Source organism: Amphiura filiformis, chromosome 3 (assembly GCF_039555335.1).
Source record: "Amphiura filiformis chromosome 3, Afil_fr2py, whole genome shotgun sequence".
Lineage (NCBI taxonomy): Eukaryota > Metazoa > Echinodermata > Ophiuroidea > Amphilepidida > Amphiuridae > Amphiura > Amphiura filiformis.
Genome location: NC_092630.1, coordinates 76,129,044 through 76,154,979, shown reverse-complemented (window position 1 = coordinate 76,154,979; position 25,936 = coordinate 76,129,044). Strand labels below are relative to the sequence as shown.

At 36.1% G+C, this 25,936-nt stretch overlaps 1 protein-coding gene across 1 annotated transcript in view; it reads right to left on the bottom strand.

The window, feature by feature from the left end:
* LOC140149314 (laminin subunit beta-1-like) overlaps positions 1-25,936 on the bottom strand; it is a 92,657-nt gene that overhangs the window by 18,708 nt on the left and 48,013 nt on the right. Inside the window, 18 exon segments of the mRNA XM_072171580.1 lie at positions 338-518; positions 1,188-1,376; positions 1,931-2,027; positions 2,596-2,816; positions 3,308-3,532; positions 4,096-4,274; positions 4,771-5,002; positions 5,369-5,512; positions 5,732-5,924; positions 6,358-6,478; positions 7,630-7,760; positions 9,647-9,802; positions 10,450-10,566; positions 10,569-10,673; positions 12,290-12,399; positions 14,381-14,560; positions 17,546-17,734; positions 20,303-20,552. Coding sequence (XP_072027681.1) covers positions 338-518; positions 1,188-1,376; positions 1,931-2,027; positions 2,596-2,816; positions 3,308-3,532; positions 4,096-4,274; positions 4,771-5,002; positions 5,369-5,512; positions 5,732-5,924; positions 6,358-6,478; positions 7,630-7,760; positions 9,647-9,802; positions 10,450-10,566; positions 10,569-10,673; positions 12,290-12,399; positions 14,381-14,560; positions 17,546-17,734; positions 20,303-20,552 — 3,020 coding nt within the window.

The window sequence follows — 25,936 nt, the reverse complement described above, 5'->3', positions numbered from 1 at the left end:
CTGAAGCACATTATAAGAGCTCATAATACTGACAATCAATATTGGCCAAATGGGTTGACAACTTAAAATCTAATTGTGTCAATGTCAAAGCTGTAATTACCCACATATGCCACCTGTTCTATACATTAACCAACTCATAAATAGACAGGTCTTATAACATCATGGATTTATATAGAATAGTGTGCTTGTTGTTGAAAGTGGCACCTATGCCTGACTGGTGTACACTTTTGATAATTAATGCGAGCGTAATTTGGGACTTTATTGATGTGCATTTTCAACAAGCGACTACTTTCACCTATTACTAGTTGATGGGGATTTCCCATTATTACCTACTTACCTGATGCTATCATATTCTCCCATGAGGTCACTCACTTCCTCTTCAGTAACTGAAGGATCTTTAACTAGACCTTGTGCAATTTTTAGCTTTTCTTCCAACCGTTTGAACTCTTCATCATATGCAGCTGATGCACCAGTGTGCTTCAAGTTCTTAGCTTTGTCAATCAAGTAGTCTGTTTGGTCTGATGACAAAAGGGGAAAAACACCACTTTATCTGTTGAGTCTCTTTGTTCACATAGTTTATAATCACATAATTTGCTTCACATAATGATCTATTGGATGCAACATCATCGTTTCACATACAGTTTAATACCATGTTATACAATGTTACTTCACTTACTTGAAATAATTTTCCTCTACAGGGTATTTTTCATGAGGAAGACACTTGAAAGTTATACTTTTTTGTGTGAAATTAACATGTCACATGTCAGTCTTTCAAATAACAGTATTTAACATGGTATTAAACTGATAGCTCTGTATGTGAAAATGATTTTATTTAACATGGTATTTTAATGTAGCTATAAGTTTTAACTTATAGCTCTGTATGTGGGGAGACTGATGAGTTGAGGATTGACTTCTTTAACATCTCTATAATTGAAGACTGAATTAAAAAGAGTAGTTTGCGTCTGACGTCATGCAATTGGCTGCTGAAATGCTCAGTACAGCATTTTTAGTCTGGTTGACAAAACGTCATATGCAAACTAGTCTTTTTAATTCGGTCTTTAATTATAAGACATGTGTCCTCTGAAAAAAGTTCATAGTTGTTAATTAACCCAATAATGAATGAGATGCACATCATGCCATTCACTAAGACATTATGTACAGTGTTGCATCTATAATCAAATACTTACTCTGCAAGTCCATAAGAATAGCATCCCAATTGTCAAAACACTCTCCGCATGGTTCACAGTATGGTAGTTCTCCCCTGGTACCTCGAGCACACATATCACATCTTCTACCAGTAATACCCTGTCTGCATACACATTGGCCATCTCTCTCACATTGAAGGGTCTCAGAACCATCAGGGTCACAGTCACATTCTGAAAGAGTGTCATATAAAAATCATATTCAATTAATTCACATGAATCACAAGAAATATTGTACATATTCATGAAACATTCAAATAATAAATCAATGAGAACAGTCACAACAGTTACAAGTAACTTGAAATCATGTTACAGGTAACAATACATTTATCAATTTCAAGCATGAACCAAAGAATGAAAACTGTTCATTTTACCGCAATAAAAACACTTTCCCATCCATTCCTATGTATTTTGACAAATTTCCTGACAAATGTCAAGACTTCCAGGCATAATAAAGTTGCTGAATTCCCTAACCTTCCCATGCATACACAAATTTTACTTACACAGTTAGTTGACACTGAATTATGTTGATGCCACCCACACTAAGTAAAACAGTAAAAGGCTCTTTTTTTTCGCAAGCAAGGAGCCAAGTTCATACATCAATTACTGTTTAATAGGTGGCCGCACCAGGAATTATAACAACTCATCAGGGAAACTTCGTCAACATAAATATAAATATATCAAAAATAACTTTCTTCAGTATGTACAACTGATGGCTATGTACTTACGTTTGCATTCTACCAATGGGTCACCATAATGAAGAGCCTCACAGTCACAACATGTCCTACCACCAAACTTGGGACGGCACTGACACTGACCAGTAAACTGAAATATCAACAGATAGAATGGCATAAATTAGTTGCTGAACATGTGAATAATAACAAACTGCAAAGACGTACTATTTATTTTCCAAACATAATATAACTAGTTCAAAATTAGCAAACTGAGTGAGCAAGTAATGGTGAAAGATGAAGAATACAGTAATCAGCTAATTAATTAATATAATAAAGATATGAATAATAAAATCAAAACAACAAAAACAATACTTGAAAAACAGTACAAACATGATGATGAAAAAAAGGAAAGACAGCCCCATCTTTATAAGATATCTCAAATTGATCCCTGTTCATTCAGCCAAAACAAAAAATGAATAAACTGTAAAAATAAAGAGGCTAAAGGTTTCTTTACAAATGCATCTAACCATATTTAATATAATATTTTGATCAAGAAATGCTTCTAACCATGCTGATAAACACATCTACTGATTATACAATGGATAAAAACCCCAGCTTGGAAATACACGTATCTGCAGGTGCATTCTAGCCAATACGCAGCGCTACACCTCACCCTGCAAAGCCATCAATCTTATTCCTATTTCTGACAAGTTTCTTACCTCATTACATTGAGCTGATACAGCACCAAATGGACAACAACCACATGCCTCACATCCTGTTCCACTAGCCAGCTTCCAATGATTTACAGTACATTCATTACAGGTCTGTCCAATAACATTGGGTAGGCATGGACATTGGCCTGTGTTAGGGTCACATACACCACAGTTGTTGTACAGATCACATACCCTATTATCTGTACCCAGCAGGTTACAACCGCAAGCTATAAGAATCAACAAAAGAATAATGTTATTTTCCTTCTTTGATAAGGTTTTTTAAATATCATTTCTACCAATAGGACCTACAAGAAGAAGCCCCATCAGAGAGTTCTTCTGGGGTGAATCAGTGACAAGGTTATCTTTGAATTTGACTAGTGCTAATTGATGTTTTAATGTTATTGCATCAATTAGCATCTGTCAAATTCAGAGACAACTTTGTCACTGATTAATTTGATAACCAGGTAGGTTTGGTTCACCCAAGAAGAACTGCTCTGGCGGGGCTCCCGCTTTAAGTCCAGTTTTGTATTCAGTATTGGTGTCTAAATCTCCTGTTCCTGTTTATCCACTACAATAGGCTCCAGTATTCTCCTTGCTTCTTTTTATTCTTATATCCCTTCATTTTGTTGTTGTTGTCTTAGCAGTTTCACCTGCCTGGTTGTTAGACTGCTTGAACAGTGGCTTATTTTGAGATGAATAACTCCTGCTCATAACTTACATCTGCAACTCCTCTGCATGGCATCGCCATAATATCCTGGTTTACATTCTTCACAGTTGTACCCTCCTGTGTTATACAAGCATTGTAAACACCTGCCATTTCCAGCATCACAGTTGCCAGGAGAGGATGGATCTATGTTACCATTACAGTTACATAACTCACAGAAGCCATAAGGTACCGTTGGGTTGCCAAAGTAATTATTGTCGCAGCCATCACAGCGGATTCCTAGGATAAGATGACAATAATTCAATTATTTCACTTGTTTAAATTGATTCAGCATACTTAATGACAGGTTGTATCAAGTTTCATGTTGGAGGGCGCTACCCGGTCATTACGTCACATTGCAAGACTGCACGATGGGGGCATTCTGCTGACAAATGCTGTAGTAGCAACAGCTGAAAATTACAGAGTAGTATATTTGTATTGAGATCAAGATTTTAAGCTTTCTATATACTTAAGTATTGTTGTATAGCCAAGGCTGTATGTACCAAAGACAGACTGGGAGAGCTAGATTTCAAAAAAGCTTCCATTGTGGGAGGAGACTGCCAGAATTATACTGCTTGAGCTTAAGAATAAGCACATAAAGTACCAAACTATAATATTGAGACTTGTTTAGCAACAAACAATATTACTGAGCAATGATACAGATACTCCATCAGAAAAGAAATAAAAGATAGTCATGTAAATTTACGAACAGGTAATACTTTCAACATAAGAGGTCTACATTGGTAATCAAGACACTGCATATCTTAATGTGATTGAGGTGATCTGTAAGCATTGCAACTTACCTGTATAACCTGGCTGACAGTTACAGAATACAGTCTGTGTTGCAGTATCAAGTTGACATGTGTCAGCATATTGGAAGTTACTTCCTGCACCTCCTGGACACATACATGGTTCACATGGGAGGCCGCTGCTACCACTGACTGGATCAAGGGCTGGATCACCATAGAAACCATCCACACAACTGTAACAAAATTCAGCATTGTAAATTGTAGTTAATTCAATGATCAACTGAAATTAACAAAGGATACTATTATATACCTGATCAATTTAATGTTACTCTTGTGACATCACTCGCTCAAGGAAAGAGTACTATAGTTTTCAGCAGAGAACATCAGCGGTCTGCCAATTTGGAGCAGTTTATGGCGTATACGTAAGTGTGGTTCTGATTGGCTAATTGAATCATGTCGTCACATCAGCATCTCATTCGCTGGTCAAGCTGTGTAGCAACGTGTGACTTAGTTCTTTTTACACGATAATTAGACGGAGCAGACAAACACCGCTGAAGTAATTTGCTGAAAGGTATACATCTAAAGCCAGTCTCAAGCAAATATTACCATTGTGAAGCACAATCTGTTATTTATTGTTCATTTGTTGATTAGTAATTCTCCAAATATAGGATGAAGTACATGTTTATAATAACATACACTATAACAACATTTCTATAACTTTATGCTTACATATCACAATAGTCTCCACCTGTGAAATCACGACAATCAATGCAAATTCCTGTTTGAGAATGGCATCTTTCAGCATGTCCATTGCATCGGCATCTTCTGCAGTTGGGGAAGTTCCAGAATCCACTCTGGCATTCATCGCATCCACGTCCATAAGCATTTACTATGCACTGACATCGTCCAGTTTGAGGGTCACAGAAAGGACTTAAGGAACCTTCTGGATGGCAGTTACAAGCTGTGGATTTAAGATGCAAAATCAAATATATCATGAGACTTTAACAAGGCTAATATACAACATAGGGGCAATGATAATAGAATCTCTGATATTATACATACCAATACATACATACAATGTACATATTTAAAGTGCAATGTCTACAAGACCATAGTGCATTACAATAAAAAGAAAATTAACATAGAAATATCAACATCAGACCAATCCCTGTGATTCTTGTCAAATGCCATCAATGCACCCTTGAAATCTGCTAAGGCTGATAGATGTTGGTGCTTCTCAACATCTGAAAATTTGAACTGGTACATTGATCCTTATAGTGGTCCTCGTTGAAACAAATATATACTGATTTATATACTGTATACTTACGTGAACATCCATTTGGTCCAAATCCATATGTTCCTGGTGCGCATTGGTCACATCTTCTGCCAATCACATTTTCTTTGCATTGGCACTGTCCACCAAACTCATCACAGATGGCACTAAGGGAACCAGTAGGATCACAGGCACAGTCTGCAAACAAAGAAACAAAGACCAACCAAAGTGTTTACATTTCTGATTTTCTGAATGTGAGTCCTTGGAATCAACTTTGTTTTAACAGAAATGAAAGGCACCCCCTTATACGTTAGGCAACTACCTTCCGAGGTCATTATTCAGTATCAGTATGTCTGGTTTTAAGCTTAAGAGGGCTTAAGCTTAAGAGAAACCGGATGGTCTCTTTATTTTACTCACCAAGAGCTCCATCATGACCAATTGCTGATATACTGAAGATAAGCTCCTCACAAACTTCTGCGACTGGGGAACGGACTGCCATTTCAAATGCCTCAGCACACCTGTAGTATTCCCACTGCTCGCGACGGTAATCTTTGATGCTATCTGAGCCTTGGAACATCTCAAAGCTTGTGGCACGTGGTATCAATACAATCTGTATTCAAAGAACAGCCTGGTGTTATTCATCTTACTTAATATTTACTTGATTATTTCCTATTATTTCATTTCTTGCTTTCTTGAATGCTTTCAAGAAACACAATTAATAATTTGAACTTCAAACTATTTAATTTTTGTCCCTTCTCAATATTCAAGCATCAGATTATTATTGCACTTGCATAATAAAAAAGACACATAACGTGAGCATAATTTGCAACCAAAAAAATATTGACCTACATGTCAAATCACTTATTGACAACTATTTCCAAACAGCTGATCCTGCTAATACTGAAGATTCTTCTACCTGTGCATATGGGACTACAAAGAATATACTGGCATATTTCTTCCGATATCTACAAATTATAATTTCCAACTTCCGAATGATTTTGCTTGATCACAACACATCACATGCAATTGGTGCATATACTTACAGAATCTAGAAGAATAGATGCTTCTGGTTGTGGTCCTTCATTGCTATACCTGTTAAAATCTACTGTGATGGTATATGTTTTGCCTCGTTCAAGACAGATAGGAGCTGATAATGTACGACTCCTGAAAAATAAATGAAAACATTCAAATAAGTCTCCAGTCAGTATTGCATTGTTATATTTCTATGGTTAACAACATGATATTATCTATCAAAAAACAGAATATCATGACAATGGCTGCACCATTTCATATGCAGTAATGCCAAGTGTATTGAGTATTATTATTTATATCAGGCTTTTGAGCGATACAATAAAACTGTATATTGTACAATATTTGCAAAATACCCGGATGCAATACAATATTTTTTTAATATTGTACGCGATACGCGTACGCGTTACCATGGTGACAGCACCAACACGCGTCATGATACAACAGCACAACAATACAGAAACCGTAACGGCTCACATGAGTTTTCGTACTGTATAAACAAGTAAAATCACAAACTTAATTCGTGACAATTCTGGATGATGATAACCTTAGGAAATATAATCCACATCTCGGCATACAAATAAACCTATATAATATACTTATTCCTAAATTGTCTTTGGAGAGTAAAGAGCAGAAAACAAGAAGGTCAAAAGGTAAGCTTACATTACAAATACACATTGGTTAAACCCGGTGGCTAGGTAAGCTTAAATTCATTTTTCCGCATAGCAAAAGCCTGATATAAATAATAATAATAATATTGAATGGCTTATTTTAGGTGTGATACAAGAATATATTGCACTCGATTGCACTCGTCTTCGACTCCTGCAATATTTTTCTATCTCGTGCAATATATTCTTGTATCACACTAAAATAAGCCATTCAATTTTATATAAATACAGCTTGACAGGTATCATGTCACTGTGCAGAGAGATGCTTCATCAGGAGTGTCATAAACTGTCTCTCCTCTTTGACAGATCATCCAGATTACATTGAAAACAAGTGGAATCTTGATGGGAATGAACAGTTTTTTGAGACCATTTTATTTTCAGGTTCTGTCACAATTAGCTTACTTTGTTTCCCTTATGCAGTGTACAAGGTTGTATATACTAAATTAGAGTCTTCCTGATGGGAATTTCAATCATCTTATAAAAAAATTGGCATCTCAATAACTGAACAAGGAAAGTCACATCATACATCTATACAATAATCAGGGTGAGCTATATTTACAACTGCAAAAGGATTTTGACAGACCCTGTAGGGATGTAATATTGAAGCCAGCCACATACCTGCTACCTGATGGCAGTGAAGTAGCCAACAGATCGTCTTGTGGAATTGTGTTGCCACATACACTCTGTGTTGGAATCTCAGGATCTGGTCTTGTTACTGTAATTCTAACATCATTCCATGACCCAGGCAACTATGGAAAAATCATTCACATATTTTTTTTTAATGAAGAGAATTGGGGAATTCTTGTTATTTCTTTCACTTTTCTGACCAAAAATATTGCAGTCTCCTCAAGTTCACCAAAAGAAATTGCATTCCCCCTTTTACACAAATTTTGTGTTCCCTCTTTTCCCATGGAAAGAAATGTATGTCAGGGTGCAATTTCGTCAACTTTGTGTGAATCAAAACTGATTCTCACCAACTCATCTTGCAAGAATCAGGAGAATCATCTTAACTTACTGTGTGTGGAATAGGTATGATTTTAGCAGAATCAATTTTGATTGTTGCAAACAAAGTTTAAGAGGAATGTTATGAGAATTGATTCCCATTGGATTTACAGCCTTTGCTGTATATTGCCCTCTTTCCCTAAAATATCTTTATTTCGAATTTTTTGTTCCATTCTTCCACAGGAAACAAAATGTGTTCCAATTTTTCTGGGAAAAATCTGTTCCCCCAAAATTCCAGCATTCCCCAGGCATAAATATTGTTTGGGCTCTTAATGCTGTAACTGTTACAAGTATATAAACACATGTATTGCCAAACTTTTTGAATTCAATCATGAGGACACGGTCAATTAAAAACAGGAAATAATCACCAAGTGCTACTTCTTCTAATATTGGCATCATTGTTTTTAAGACATTATAATACTCTCATTTCAGTAGTTGCTATTTTTCGCAATTTTCTTCCTATAACTATCTTTAATGTTAAGGATATCTTTTGATATCACATAACTAAATGGTAATATTAATAGAATTAACATCACTGATAAATAACAAGACATTATGTCTAGCCAAAGAACCTATTATGTTTATAATTAGAAGGGCAAACTGATGAAGTTACACATCCTCTTTATCAGCAACTAAAATATCATTGACACAACTCATATTTAAAGGAGCATACACATGTACACCTCCTTTTCTTTACAAATACTCCCCTCATTGAAATCAGCAGCCAAAAGCCACACCCCTTCCTACAGACCCAGGGAAGAGGTTTGTGCATTTGAGTTCCATAATTAGATATGACATTTGCATTACAAATGCATACTTGATTGGTTAGAAGGGAGAGATCATCCAAATATTAATTATGACAAAGTGAAAAGATATAGTCTCAGTCTGGTTCAATATACACATCGGGTCAGGTTAAGAAAACAAACTTTGAAAGGACTTGAAATTGTATTAATAAACATTGCCTCCACAATCATACTGGATCACACACTATAATCGAACACACAAAACTTATTACAATCACAACAAATATCATTTTAAGACTCGTCACATTTTTGGCATTGTTTTGTTATTAAACAGCTGACTTTGTGACTAATTGTATACAATAATCTTATAGGCTGATATAGATGGGTATTAACAGTGAACTTGGCCAACATTATTAAAGCCCCTGAAGGGCCCCTGATGAGAAATACATATATACATGCCTTGTCCATTTAAATTTAAAATGGGATCTAGCTCTGACCAGGTGCCAAACTATAGTTGGCCAAGTGAATATAATCATCTCAATGCAACATAAAATCAACTGGTCTGCCCAGTGAGCATAAATATCATTTTCTGGTAACTGAGGAGATTTGAACACATGGCTTTGTACAGAAATTTTCAGCAGCGTATTATCTTCAAATCTACATACCTTCAAGTTCACCCACACACATTTTACTTGTATAAATTGTAGCCTCAAGAAAGTGGAACTCCCTTAAACTGATTCTTCTAGTTTTCTTTAAATTATGTTGACAAATTGCCAATATTCCCTTATAATGAAGCTAACTGCCAAACTAAATCCATATCCCATTGATTATAACCACTGTTGGCACCCTTTTGCTGTATTCAATGAATAGTGCAAATATCAGTCACTTACCAAAGGTTCATATCTCAAGACAACATCATATTCTCCTGACATAATGACATCATTGATATCAAATTGTATACTGCCACCTTCTTGTACCCTGATGAAGCCAGGTCCTGTCCATGAAATATAGTCATTATCTCTTGCTCTAGGCTCCTCCTCAATAAGCTGAAACATACATCAAGTGAAATTAGTTTGTATTAGTCAATTGTGTAATTTGTTTTTAAAATGCTGTTCAGTATATTGCTGTCGTAATGTGAATGTGTAATGCCCACATCATATGGAATTTTGAAATTGTACATTGTACATAACAGACAATCCAATAACATGTTCTCATATAATCTGATGTGGAATATGCTAAAATTAAGATTGAATCACTGCACCCAAACTTGGCGTCAACACAGTGATAAAAAGTCCAATAACAAGGAGCTACTGGAGATAACTTTCTTGTGTGATGGTTTGTCTATTTTCTGTGGGATATCATCATCACCTGCTGAGCCAAGGGGCAAAACTTCTTCCATAAATTCAATTTTGCAACAACCAAACAATTCTCTTGAAAGGGGTGTATTTGTACAACCATAAGTAAGACACACAAAATAACTTTCCTTTACAAGATCTCTAATTTTTAAACGAGGAACAATAAACACTACATTCTCAGGTCCCTACCAAATTACTGTTGTCACCATTTCTATACTTACTTTTAAACAAGATAAGTGTGTACTAAATTGTCTGTTACCAGGCATGTTGATATCAAACTAAGATATTAAGGAAACATACATGCAATCTGAAATAAACTATAAAACAAAATAACTTACATCAATTGTTACAAAATCTGAATATTCTGCTTCATATGTGAAGTAGTCCATGAACATGGTGAAGTAACCTGATTGCACTCTATCACACCGTCTTCCTTCAATCGCCCCACGGCAAAAAAGCACTGGCCAGATTGGCGAGTACAGCTGTTGTTATAAGCACCGCCTGGGTCACAATCACAGTATTTACAACCATATACATCCTCACTAAGTCCATAGTAGCCCTCCTGTAAAACATAACATATTATTCAAATTTAGTCGCAGGCTTGGTTCAACTTTGACATTCCTGGTTCAAAGTGTCACTTGAAGTACTTCCTAACAATTGCTCCACCACAACATAAACTAAGTCCAGATGACCATTCAATTTTGACACTTGAATCGTCATGTTATTCATATTTGACCCAATCACCTTTGGTATCACATGATACATCACATAGATATGTTCTCTATGATTACAAAAATAAATATCAATAACTTCTGCAAATTGTACTATGGAATGCAGCTTTCTTTGAATGTTGATCATAAGTTTCTGTAACTTCATACTCATTCACAATTATATCCAAAATACTCTTGATTTATTGACTCCTTTTCTGGCAGTTGAGTGCAATAAGGCCACCAATAAAAAGTTAAGTCTTGATGTGAAAAAATGTAGCACAGGCCTTTTCATAGAACTTGGCAATGACTTGAAATCCATGTTAACAATGCCATCTTCCAATCCAGACAATTGTTAAGAAGCATTTTCCCTGTTTTTATGTTAAGAAACAAATAAACTTCAACTTTGGCCAAACAATGGGTTTCCAAAATACAACAGGTGTTTAAGCATTCTTAATTCCTGCACAATTTCAACAATTGTGATGATGAAATACTAAGATGTAGGAGCCAAGAATTATATCTCTTCATGGTATTAGTTTCCTGATGCATGCTCCAAATCTCATTCACAAAACATCACACTCATATATCCTTGCATCCAATAGCTTTGTAGTGGAGCAGTGTACAAAGACAGCAAGCAAATCTGCAGCTTAACCTACCATATGCAAACAGCTATACATCATCCATAACAACACACTCCAAATCATTGATACGGATGCAGTGCTAGCTCTCTCCCAAGCTAGCATCCCGTACCAAGATAGCAGCTCATTAGATTGTAACAATTAAAAGAGTTCCTCCTCCCAAGATGCAAGCAAGTATGTGTTCCCATTGGTTCTCAGTGCTAAACTGATTGTCCCAGCTCAATTCCCTTGGTGCCCAACCATTTTCCCTCTGAACCAGACTTAAGATCTCACTCAATGATTTGTGCATTGGTCTATGCAGCTGTCATTGTGTAGATGTATTCTCTTCTACAAACCATTGTTGGGTGAGGTTATTGTTCAAGTCAGTTCTGTCATCTACAGATGGGGTGTGAGTGAACACCTAATACCATCCTGATTTACTGCTAATTTATTGGACCATCTGAACTCTTCCACTTTAATTGGAAATGGGTTTGTTTATTTTGCTACTGCACCAGTGTTTTTACCACCTGTACATGGTGAGTTTAGTATTAAAGATAAATAGCCCTAGAAAATTAAGAATCAGTTGCTACTGATGAGAATGATACACTAAGTTAAGAAAACATATAACAAGTGCTCCTTCTTGTGTACACAGATTTAAATCTGATTATTGAATGTGTTTGAGTTGCACCATCATTTTCACAACAGAATTCATTATTCTTATGATTTTTTAACAGCATCACACATAGTACCGTACCATAAATGGCAATGCAGTTTTAAATAATATAAAAAAACAAATAAATTAACAAATGGCCAAAAAAGAGAGAAACTAATATTTAAACTGTCAATGTACTCACATAGCATCTATCACAGTTACGTCCTGTCACAAATCGTTTACAGATGCAGTTGCCTGTACCCTTATCACATCCTCTGTTGCCTTCTGTTCCAAGAGTATCACATGTACATGCTACAATAAGAAATACACAGAAATAATGCAACAGTTATGCAATGGTATAAATGACTTGCCCAAGATTATCAGACAAAGGTTGCAGATACCAACTTGTGAAAGAGCCTAATATGCAACAAGAATATAACAAGATGAAGTCAAAGTCAACAGATCTTGATTCATTCTAGATGCGATTCAGCTTGCCATAAAATTATAGGGGAAATTGATGTGAATTGTCATAGCAAACAACATAATTTCTGGACAACAGTTGTTTTGATCAACAGGTGATCAGAATTCAGCATTGATAAAAATGTGCAGGTTGATGAAATTGAAGGAATGTATATTAAATACAAACCATTTCAAACATTCATGGAAGAGGCCCTATGTGTGTCTATCATACAAATATGTGGGCGGATGGTTCAACAATATAATTCTGATATTCTCTTTTTTCAAACATTTACACCTCTATGGGAAATATTACTCTTTGAATGTGCAAGTTAATATCAGTTCCTGGTACATGCATTTTCATGTAGGACTGATGTCATGTAAATGCTGTTTTAACATTTGTAGACTTGCCTCAATCTACCTTTAATTTGCAAACATTTCAATCCGATAGTAAGAAACTCCCTCAGGATGTTTATAACAGACCTGTCTAGCTGCCCTAATACTCTACAACAATACAAAACATGCCTCTAACTATGTCAAAACTATGTCTTTCAGGTCACCAAATCAAAACTACAAGATTGACATCTTCTAAACTCTGTTCACTTTAAGGTAAATCTCCATCTAATGATTGGCACAATAGGCTTTAAAATCTGTAACACTGAGGTTACTGCACTTTGGAGAACAAATAACATATTGTCAATATTGTTCAACTTAAACATTTTCTATCTAGAATAGGTTTCTTTTTCATTATTCATTTTGTAGGAAAATCTTTGTAATGTGGACAAACAAACAAACAAACAAAAAGCGCAGTGATTTATAGTGCGCTACACACAGGCACAACGCCTAGACGTTGATCCACAAGCCTCAGCACACTTTACAGGTTGTCGCTGACCACTACGGCCCCACATCATTCCATAAACCATTTAACAACAAATCAGGGACTTTGCTGCTACAAGAGCGCACACCCTAGACATTCCACAAATAACCATCGCAACCAGGATCAGCTCCCCGAGTTTTGTACGGGTTACAACGAGACAATTAGCAGTAAGTTCCTTGTCCAGGGGAATTGCAAGCTAACTCAATTTTCCACGAGAGCATACTAGGCACTGCCAGGGTTCGAACCCGAAACCTCTCGCACCATAGTCGAACGCCTTAACGATTGAGCTAGCTTAACTTAAACATTTTCTATCAAAAACAGGTTTCTTTTTCAATATTCATTTTGTAGGAAAGTATTTGTAATGTGGACAAACAAACAGACAAACAATAAATAAATAAATGTATGCTGTCACCAAATGGGTATTAGTATGGATATTAGTATATCCTATGGATGTGTGTATTAGAGTGGCTGTGTAGCCAAGTTCCTGTTACATATAACTTTGGCAAAGCAGATTTTGAGAGCGACACAGATTCCCAAATTGCTTCTTTTTTGTGATAAGATCCATGCAGCAGACCTAAATGACTCTTGCCTTTGATAACAGATTGAAATGTAAGTAAAACGTAGCACACAACAAAGACCAATAGGAAACCAGGTTCCCTTTTACTTCCTTTAAAAGCGTCATTAAGTCTTGGCCTGGCATTTATGGCGTGGGAATTTTTCTTATCAAACTGTCACCCTCAATTGACTCTGTGTTAATTAAACTAAAAATATAACAGTACTACGTAAACTTTAATCTTTATCTTTTCATATCATTGTCATATACACAAATATTAGGCCTATTTATCCACAATAAATAACTGGTTTTGTTACATTCTAGCTTGACATTCTAGAGCAATAGAGATCCATGACAAAATCATTGCATACAAAGATAATATAATGAGACATTTCTGATTATCTTACGTTCACATCCTTCTGGGTTGTCATCTCTTAGATTCCAGTAACCATCTACACAGGTGTCACATCTCTGGCTTCCGACAAATCGCTTACAGATACATCTTCCTGCTACAAGATCACTGGCAGGATCTGTACGGCTTTCACATTCACCACCATTCTCTGAACCATATGGGTCACAATCACAAGCTATTGGGAAAAAAACACATAACAATCATCAAACTGAGAAAAATGAATGAAATGTGATCTTTTACAACTTTTACAACTTTAAAATTGATGCAGATAATGAAAATCTGAAACACCTGCAATTTACTACAAGTATTTTCAAATGCCTTTTACAACCAGAGATGTAAGTGACAAAACAATTGCCATCCTGTAAATGGTTGAAAACAAGATTTACACATCTTTCACATATACATACATTTCCTGAAACAAGACCCCAATCCCTGAAATCTGAAAAATCTCTGTAAAATGAATTTGATTTAACGAATATGAGCTTCATTTAAGAGGGTTTTTTCTGTCAATATGTCATGATGAGAGTGAGCAAATCAAGCAAGGGCATGAAACTTCTCTATGACCGACATGGAAGTACTCAACTTGGGACCTACAAGGCATTCAAGTTATACACACTAAGAAATTATTATTAATCCCAATCCAAACCCTAATCCTAAGGTATTGATTGAACCTGATACTTGTCCTCATGGACAGAGCAGGTGAGATTCCAGGTGTAATTTGCTCATTACTCCTAAAAGCAAATCCAAATTTAATCATTTCTTTCAGATATTTTGCATCTAAACCTAGGAAGGAGGATGGAGTATACTTATGAAAGTGTTTACTTTTCATGAGGTAAGCTGTTTTCTATAGAATGGGTTACATTGTCACATACTGTTTTAACAAATTTACAGCAAACTTAAAATATTTTTCAAACAATTTCATTAGCTGTTGGTGACTTCATTTGTGCAATCTTTTAAACCATCACACATTTACAGCATGTGAGCAATAGTCTCACCACAAATGCCACCAAGATGTTATCCATAATGCCTTTAGTATGTGATGCTGTCCCAGGAAATCAACATCATCACAAAAATATGCCTAGCATTGACACAAAGTCTCATGATTTGATGTATGCCAATGTCTACAGGCAGTATGTGTACAATGTTTCATTTCCTCAGCCAAGAAAGCTTCACATTCCAAAGCATTAAAGTTACTAAGTTAAATCAAAAGAATTGTAAGTTTATAACAAGGAGACATTAAGTGCCCCATCTTTTTGTTTACATAGAATTTAATTTGACACTTGTCAGGAAGTCAAGTAATATGCTTGGCACATCTCAGGAATTCTTCATCCAATCACAAAAATGAATAAATAAATACATATATCTTTAATGGAAATCCATCATCAACAAGATTCAACTCTATCAAGTCAACACTTATCATATAAAACTTGTGATATATTATATTAGCTCTGGGAATAGCTCAGCACAGCCAGCATGATCAGAATAATCCTATAGTATCAGCAGATGGAGTGTAACCGATATAAATATCCTAGGTTTATACAGGAGAATGTTTGGATTCCAATTCAATCATCCTCTGACATTACGGCAAATTTATTACTTCCCAATGGTAAATTAAAGTACCTGTGCTACATTATTAAAGGAGTATTTTGTGATCCTAGCATCCTCTCTTTATGACATTTTTCAGTAGATGTCAACGAAAAAAGCTTATTCCCAAAATTTTAGTTGATTCTGATTTTGTTTTGGCGAGTTATGCATGATTATGTGTATTACACTGCTCCATGGGCTAGTGTTGTAATTTTGTTCTGGTGCACCAGAACGTAATTCAAATTTGACAATATTTTTGCTAAACAAATTAATCTGCAAGAAATGTTTTGCACATAAACATTATGTAGCTAGAGGCTTCCAGTGGTATAAAAATCTCAATTTTTTTTTAGAGGAGTCGGGGGGTGAGGCTGTGGATCACAAAATGCCCTTTTTAACAGTTGCAATGTTTGCTATCTCTTTCCAAATGCCATACTTTCTCCCTTCATCTAAAATATTGTACTATAAAATTTACATACAATCTATTAAGAAAAGCGAATCACGGTTTCCTGGTCATTATTAAAATCAAACAAAACATTACTTCCTTTCATGAATTATGTGCATTTGTAGATTACAATATCCAATGCATTTTGATTGAAGCACCGGAAAATACTGGAGGAAAAGTGTAGCCGTCATATCAGCCAAGATAGCAAAATTCTAAACAAGTTTGGTTTGTCAATTTATTTGATATAGTTTGAGATTTTCATATTATCAAATTAATATATTAATGACATCCCAAAGTTAGAGATGACATCCCAAAGTTAGAGTTTCAAGATTCTGCATTATAAAACTGAAACCTACTCTTACCAAGGTATGTCATCGATATATAGATTTGTCAGCTCTTCAGATGATCCATATACAAAACGAAACAACATTTGTGAATGTGTTTTTCACCTCATATTATTTTCTCTATGTCAGTTCACCTTATATACTTGCATGGGTTCATCTTTAGAAAAATAACCCACAGATAAGCATTACTACAGTGTGTCTCATCTCATAAGTAATGCCATGTTGGATTTCGCAGTGGCAGATTTGAATCGCGCATGCTACCTAATCCCGCAGGGCGTATAAACATATGCATAGAAAGGCGACTTGTCCATACGCTGGCAATGCAACCACGTAAACGCACCGATTCGAATCTGCCACTGCAAAATCCAACATGATGATACTCTCAACTAGAGACGAGACACACTATAGACAAGTCCCTATGGCCAAAAAATGAACTTTTCATAACAATGTTTGATACTTATGAGTATGTTATGAAAACCATACTTGAGAAGCATGACAGGGGACTTAGTGTCATTTTCTACATCAACAAAGATGGACTTAGTGAGAGAGAGACTCACAATACAGAATCTTGCGCTTGTTTATGCACAAGTGTTAAATTCACATCTGTGAATTTGGCAGAACAAAAATTCATAACTCCATTACAGGTGAATCTTTGCTATCATTTCAAGCCATGAGATTCCATTGTTGGTCAAAACAGACCCGAAATGTGGTCTGGGGAACTCAGAGAAACAGTTCAGCTGGACAGCAAATCGTTTGACCAAAAGCAACAAAATAGAACATTTATACCTACCAACACAAATACTTGCATCCCGTATATCTAAGGCTGGATTTGCATAGAAGAATGGTTTACACTGCTCACAATTCCTGCCCATGGTGTTATGCTGACAATCGTCACAAACGCCTCCGCTCACTCCTCCTGTTAACTGCCATACCGAGGGATCAAAGTGGCATGTATATGAATGGTCGTTGCAATTACACACTGAAATCAAAACAAGAGGAATATTAATATGTGAGTTAACTTCATGTTTGAAATAATCAATCTTAAACCTGATGTCAAATGATTAAACTGTGAATCCATGTAATAAATAAGATCTTAACGTTGATACATCCACCACCAATGATCTTGAACAAAATATTGAGCATTTATCTCTGCTTTTCAACATTTAGATGCTGCAACTTGATTGACAATTGCTGAAAATTATTCAGTAACATAAGTGGTTGCAGAGGTTTCATTTCTGTCATCTAGGCCTAGTCCATATCACACACCAATTTCAATTCTTCACTAAAGATCAAAATACTTTTCACATTTTTTGTACTGTAGGATATTCACATGTGACCTTATCAATTGTACCCTCCTGAAATATTACTGAATGCAAGCATTACCATGGGATCTCTAGCATTATCGAGACCCCTCTCTCTAGAGAACATTTTTCAGGTAAACTTATATGCCACTTGAATCTGCTCAGTCCTCTTTTGTTCACATTCTCTGTTCATGTTATACCACATTTAATGCAACATAATGCGAGGAGGGAAAAAATCATGTTTTTAGAGCCGATTTCATAACTTAAATAGAGCAGAATATGAGAACCACAGTTGTGAGAACTTTCCATGGATTCTTGGCTAACAATAGTCCTGCTTGATCCCCAGCATGATAAGCCTTGACCGAGCCCTGGCTAGACTTAAGATTTTGCTCTCTTTTAACTTCTCTCTCATGTTCCAGGGTTTAAGGATATGGATTAGCTATGTTCACTTTTAAGTTTACTCACAAACTAAAGAAGCTGTAAAAAGCACTACAACAAGAGAGAGACCTCAATTGTAAAGTCATTCTCTTGTAAAAAATATTTGTTTTGGTCGCAACAGAGTCTGGTACAGCACTTCTGTCATACACTATCTTGGTTATTTTGAGAATGGTGCATACTCATGCAATATAGTGCAGCTCGTGGGTGGTACCTTATTGTAAAACCTAGCTTTTTTTACTTTGTTGGCAGCACTCACAAGGACAAACAAAATTTCTTTGTTTGGTTTTGTGACATTAAAATGAGACTTTGAGATGAGAACTGCATATTTTAATCAATTACCAGCATATACTGTATTCGTTTCACCAACTGACCAGCCCCTAGCGCCCACCAAGTGACTTTACAAAAAATCAAACTGTGATATTAATTTATTAATTTATATGACACACTGATGACGTTGGATGAATATTTTGGGCCTTTTTTACGCATTCTAGGCCTAAACAATGTAAAAATTCAGCTGTTAATGGAACGGATACAGTACACTGACTAAACCATACTTGCAAGCAGAATGATTAAAAACTGATAAATTTCCGATGTCACTAAACAGGACCTTTATTGACCGAATGAAAAAATCATTGACATTGGTTGTTTTCTCCTTTCCAAAGCCTTAGGAAACTTGTAGGATAGAGAGAGGCTATAGAGCAAGGAGGCGGCACATCTTGCACCCAATGGGACCAAAGTAGTATAAGATGAGGAAATCCGGTGTATTAAAACCTGCAATGCCCATGGTAGCATAAGGCTAGGAGTGTTCATTGTTTGACAGGTGCATCAGTTACTGTTTGACAGACAAAAGATACAATATGATGACAGGTGACTCTTGTTTGCCTGGCAACTATTCTACATCTTTGTCAAGTAACCTTTCTCACTTTTTGTCCTAGAGAGAGGGGGACTACCAATATTATTTCAAATTGATCAAGTGGGTATCTCAATCTGGTTGGAAGATGATATCCACATAGTTCCAACATTTTAGCTGCATACTACTCTCAGCTTCCAGATAAGAATGCACCTCTCTTGCTCTGAACGAAGCCCGCCCTGTTAATGAGCAACATAGGCGGGGCTTTGTGTTCCCCTTGCGACTCGGCATGAGCGCTGAACGCAGCTTTGGCATTTGCTGACCCAATCAGATTACCGACCTGTTATGATTGTGGGATGATTGAATTGGCCAATCAGGACCCACTTCCTACATCTGTGTTGATGCTGTGTATGCGCACCACAGACAAGAGGTAAGATCTTCTCTAAAAGCTAGTTTACACTACCATTTTTGTGGAAATTGGTGGAAATGAATAAACAAAGAACCATTAAACTGACAAAGATACTGAATCCTTTGATTTATCTTGAAAATACATGATAGCCATTGAGAGTAAAAAGCCTTTTTATATGTTTCACTTCATACCATAATGTAATAATGAACTTTTTCACCTTTTCAGAGTCTGTGCTGAGCAGCAATGTAGCTTGTGAATGTGATACCATCACAGTGTTTACAATCCTCCGGTCACCTGACCACAACACAACGCAACTGAAGATGCTGTGATGGTATCGCTGCATGTAGCTATACTACTGCTCAACAGACTCTGAAAAGGTAACATTTTAGCTAATGTAGAAATGACCGAGTCCAATATCAGTCTACATGCTGATAATAATGAACCTGTTCAATTTTTGATTGAATCAACTTCTCATAGTCCAGAAGCTTGCGGCATTGTTTGTTAGATATGAGCAAGATGCACCAAAAGTTGAGATTTTGTAGCACTTACTTTTACACTCATCTAGAGCTGATGCTCCTGAAGTTGGCCAGGGTCTCCATGGTCGATCATTGTAGAATGGTTTGCACTGTTCACAGTTGTTACCTTCAGTGTTGTGGTTACATTCACACTTGCGAACACCTGTCATAAGAGGGATCCACAAGGATATGGCACGGATTAGGATTTGTTGATGCAGGGTGAAAACAATTTGATACAGGGATTGTATCAAAGGGTGTGAGAAGCTGAGAAAAAGTGAAGCAAATTAGAGCATGGATTTCAGTTTTGCCTTCTTTGTCAAGGAAGAGAGAAATAGAGTTGTCCTTGTTATATGGGATGCAAGTTTTATTTACACTGAGTTCATAAGGTTGCAGAGGTTTCTTGCAAACATGTTTTTGTTTCAAAACATTCAAATAAGCAGCAGGCTGGGCATATTATTTTGTTTCTTTCTTGCTGTTTGGTGGAAAAAGGTGTAAGGGTGTAAAAATGGGTTGTAAATATTTGATACTATGCCTTGCAAAACAGGTGTGTTGCAAACAATTTAATTTAATCTAAGTGGTAAAAGTGTTTATTGGGTCACTGTGATTGGGTGGATCTTATACATATAAAGAGTACATATCTGGCAAGCATAATCACTGAGGAAAGGTGTCTAGAGCTAAAGTGAAGCACTCACATCACATGGATATATGTATCACACTCTGTTACAAGATGGATGCAAAAGAGAACATCTCATGGATATATAAATAGATATACAAATGTACAACTGCAACCTCACTACTTGGTTATTATATCTCAATTCAAGGGTGTGTGTGGGGGGGGGGGTGATACAAATCCAAATTTTCGCACTTTCTAGCACAACTAACTGTGTCTAAATCACAACTAGACAAATTACACCCATATCCACCATGATTAAAAACATACCACCAATGCGCATATACGACACACAAAGTTCAAATTATTTATAAAACACACAAACGTTCATGCAGCTAGCATATTCACGCATGATATTGTGACAATAAATCTGCATGATTAATATGATTTAATTGATGTAGGACTACACCAATCAGTGATGACACAATTTCCTGAAGTTGATATAGAAGAGCATGAAAAATAAATATTGGCAGATGGTGATGGTATGGTGTCATATTCATACAAATATATAGATATATATATATTTAGAAGCTATAGTTACATCTACTGGTTCATGTGTTCACACGGAGGTTAAACGGATCGTTTTTCGTAATTACTAGTGTATCTCTGATATGTGACACCGCATTCGATGGAATGTTGTTACTATGACCTAACAACCATGAGCCAAGCCAATTATCACCATAGTAGTGTGTGTGATCGTTTACTTGTATCTCTGTAGCAGAGTTGAATGATACTACATATCACAAGCTTTGCCGTGGTCAACTTGTGAGGGGTAAAAAGCTACATGATACAAATGTAGATGCAATAATTGGCATGGGTCTTCAATTTCTAAAGTTGTCTTATGTGTATCTTGGCACTACAAAGGTGCTGTGATGATGTTGTCTATACAATTTTTCATCTTGGCGAGTCGGTGTTGTCAGTCCCCATTTCACTGGGTGCGCTTCAAATCGAGAATGTTTCCTCAAAGCGCTGGCATACACATGCACACGTTTACAGACGTCGCATAGATGCACATGAGAAACAGCTGCCTCAACATGCTGACGTCACTGGCTTGCCAAGGTGAAAAATAGCATACCAATTAATCTTAGTCATTCAAATCACACACTAGTTATATTCAGTATGTGCAGGACACTGTGAAGGAATTGAACCATGTTTTAATTGATTCTGTGTGACAAGATACATATTTACAATCATTCTAGAAAAGAATGTACATAAACACATGTAAACAACCACTATGTATGTTCAACAGAGAACAAAGTTCATGATGTCTTCTCATCAGCTATAAATAACAGTTTGGAATGCTGTCATTTGAAACAGACTGGAACCACCCAAATTCCATAAGAAGCCGACACTTATTAACTTTCATTGAACAAGCCGCAATATCTGGGTAGGATGGATTAAATAGTTATATTACAACTTCACACCAAGTTCACATCTTGTCCGAGGATGCAAGAGCGATGAAATCCCAATGAACTTTTGCATGCATATCATTTCAACATTTCAACCACTCCCACCTGTATTTGACTTGGAGAAAGGTGTGGCTTATGATATATACATCAGGATTGTCTTATCACAACTAATATCTATGCAATCATTGTCTAATGTCTCATATAATAAACCTGCAAATTTCATTGCAGATGGCTTGAATGCCGGCAATTACACATTAAGTGTGAAGGCTTTCAAAATATGATGCACAACAACTAAGAACATGATGTCACTGAAAGTTTTTTTAAATCCTGAAGTGAACCTTTACACCTATTAAGTATACATGACATTGAAAGGATGCTAGGATTGGATCTTTGATCTGACAAAAATTTGCTGGAACCTGAGATATTCCGAGAGGCTCCAAATATCATTATCAGTTCACAATGCCCCTATCACACACTGTACATCTAACTAGTGAGGGTGCTATTGTAGTACATGTAGATGATCAGTGGGGCTTCACCATGGTGATACGCTCTTTAGCATGTTTAGGTACCACTCAATGTGAAAGCTTTTCTTTCCATATTACATTACTCTTAAGGGGGTACTACACCCCTAGCAAATTTTGTGCCTATTTTTGCATTTTTCTCAAAAATTATAGCACATTGGTGACAGGTAAGATATGTATATTATAGGGGCAAAGACTACAACTATTGCACTGAAAATTCAGCAACTCAAGGCAAGTAGTTATTGTTTTATTGATCAAATATTGGTTTTCCCTCATTTTTGACTGTAACTCCACAACTGTTGTCTGTGCTGAAATAAAATTTCCAGTACAGTAGTTGTAGTCCTTGCCCTATAATATACATATCTTACTTGTCACCAATGCGCTTATAATTTTTGAGAAAAATGCAAAAATAGGCACAAAATTGGGCAGGGGTGTAGTACCCCTTAAATTCCCAGTTTAAAATATGCATACAATAATTGAAAGAATACAGCTAATATTGCTTCTAAATCAATTTTGAATGAATGGATTTCAATGGATTTACTTACAGTGGGTGTACTGTATTCTATTTGACTTACAAGATTGTGAATTCATGTATAGTGTGTCTCATCTCAAGTTTTGAGTGTAAATACCATGTTGGATATCTCAGTACCAGTTTTGAATCGCGCGCTAATCCTGTGGATGTAAACACACGCGTAAAAGGGGCAATGTGCCCATGCGCATCACATGCTGAGATGACTTGAGATGAGACACAGTTTAGTTTCCTGGGCAATGTTGAGTGGTTTCTACAGGTCCTACTAGAGACCTTTTGCACAGTGTGCATGTTCTGATCATTGCATAAAAAAGTACCTCAAACAGAGCTAGTCAATAATGGCTATAAATGCAAAAAGATTTTGCCAGTAAAGTATACAATTTCTTCTGTGTATTTACGTGTACACCAACCATTACCAAAAGCCAGATTTTCCAAAGACTTGTATGCATCTGAAGTGCCAATACCTATCGCATGTCTCCAAACCGGTATCAATTTTATGGATTCAACGGCTTACATTTTGGCACTTCTGTCATATCCCAAGCCTGTGTGAAACCAAGAAATTGATTCCAAAAGCTAAGAAGAACCCTGTCTTCCCCACACTAAAATGATTCTGATTAAGCTCTCCATCACTATGTAAAAACTATTTCCATATTATGAACATAGTGTTAGCTTTTTTCAATGACACAAGGTTAGCTTATCCCGCTAAAATTGGCCGTCTAGTCTACCACACAGTTACCATTTCATTCAAAGACATTTAGAAATTACTTGGCATCAAAATGAATACAGAATGTGACAGATGCTCTACTTGTTGTCTACAGATCTTGTTCATTCTTGATGTGAAGAATGATCTGTACTTGAAGAGAAAGAACCTCACACATGATGCATCATTTAGTCACCAAACATTCCTATGATCTGCCTTTGAACTACACCAAGGCTGGACCTATTCTTTATTACTTATGAATCAGGGCTCTTCCTAATTTTTGCTCAATGAGGATTTCAGATTTTTAGACATCAATGCCATTATTAAAGTCTGGATAATATCACTCAACAATGCTCTCAGGAAAGAATGTCACATCATCATGATAATAGAATCCATAATTCTGTTTATGGAAAGAGGATGTTTACTGATCGTTATTAATTCAAATCAAAGACAAGTCTGAAAACAGCATGTCGATATATAGAAGAATTACAGATCTGGTCAGATTGACAGTGCAAATGTATGTAGGTAGTAAGTGTAGTGCAGTTTGTGTAGTTATTATTAATTTTGTAGTACAGTGCTTTGGCAAGAAGGCAAATGAAAAAGTAAAGGAGACTTTTGTACACGGAGTTCAAAGAAAATTAACATCAGTTTCACTTCACTCGTGACATGAAATGCTCATCTGGTTTAAGGGATGGTTTTCAGCTAAATTAATTAAACTGTTTGGAACTCAAAAGTTCATGAAACACATCATATCTCATTCTTACTTTTAAAAACACATCACTTTAAACAGATGAGCATTTCATTTTATTCTAGAGTTAAATTGATAGATGATGATGAATTAATCTGAATGTTTCAGGTAGTACTTGTGCTACAGCTAGGACTTCCAACACCTAATGGCAGTAGATGCCACCATGTTGTAAGAACCTCGTACCAGATGATATCCACATGATAAATGGACATCATTTGAACTTTAGATTTCCCCAATTTGAGATGTTCTAGGTTTGACATTAGTTCCATTATACATCCACTGTCATTGTTTCAACTGTGGTGTTGATAGTCCAAAAATCAAAGGCTGTGAAACTTTTGCAAGCAAAGCATTGCTATTTGAGCAGCTTTAATTTACAACATAAATGCTGCCATGACTGCTAAAACAAGCATTATGATGCTGCTTTTTTAGAAAAAAATTTTGCAATACATTTGGCTGCAATTCAGCAAGCTTTTTGTAGGACATGGAAATGGTGATTCATTCTGTGCTAGGTGACTACTGTCTTTAATATCTACTTTTTTTCATTTTGAACTATAAATTCTTATGGGACATTCAGATTTGGCATTCAAAAGTAGCTTGGAAATGCAACTGAATCTAGCACAACTGCAAGCTGTACATTGCATGTTTCCCTGTTTGTGCATTACACATTGTAGGTTTCACATCCAGAAGGGTTGCTGTTGCACTGACTAGATTATTCTATGTGTATGATCCAGTTTGTTACAGTTTAATTGGGAGGTTTAGTGGAAACTTTCTACTTTTGGTGCATTACAGTGGAGCTACGGTTCAGACATGTTTATAGCATTAATTTTCAAAATTACTCTTTTCTTCCACCTTAATTTCCTTCCTTATTATTTCTTTAAAAAAAATGAAATGAATGAACTTTAAAAACCAGTATTTCAGAAGTTGCACAGAGATGTGTTACTGTTGTTAAAGAAAATAGACAATTTCTTGTTGCAAAGTGAAATTAGAGTAAGAATGATCTTGATAGGATTTTGATAGCCTTTTGGGAAGTCTGGGCGAGCTATAGAATCATGCCAATGATGTCTTTAATTAAACACATGGGGTTGTTTTGT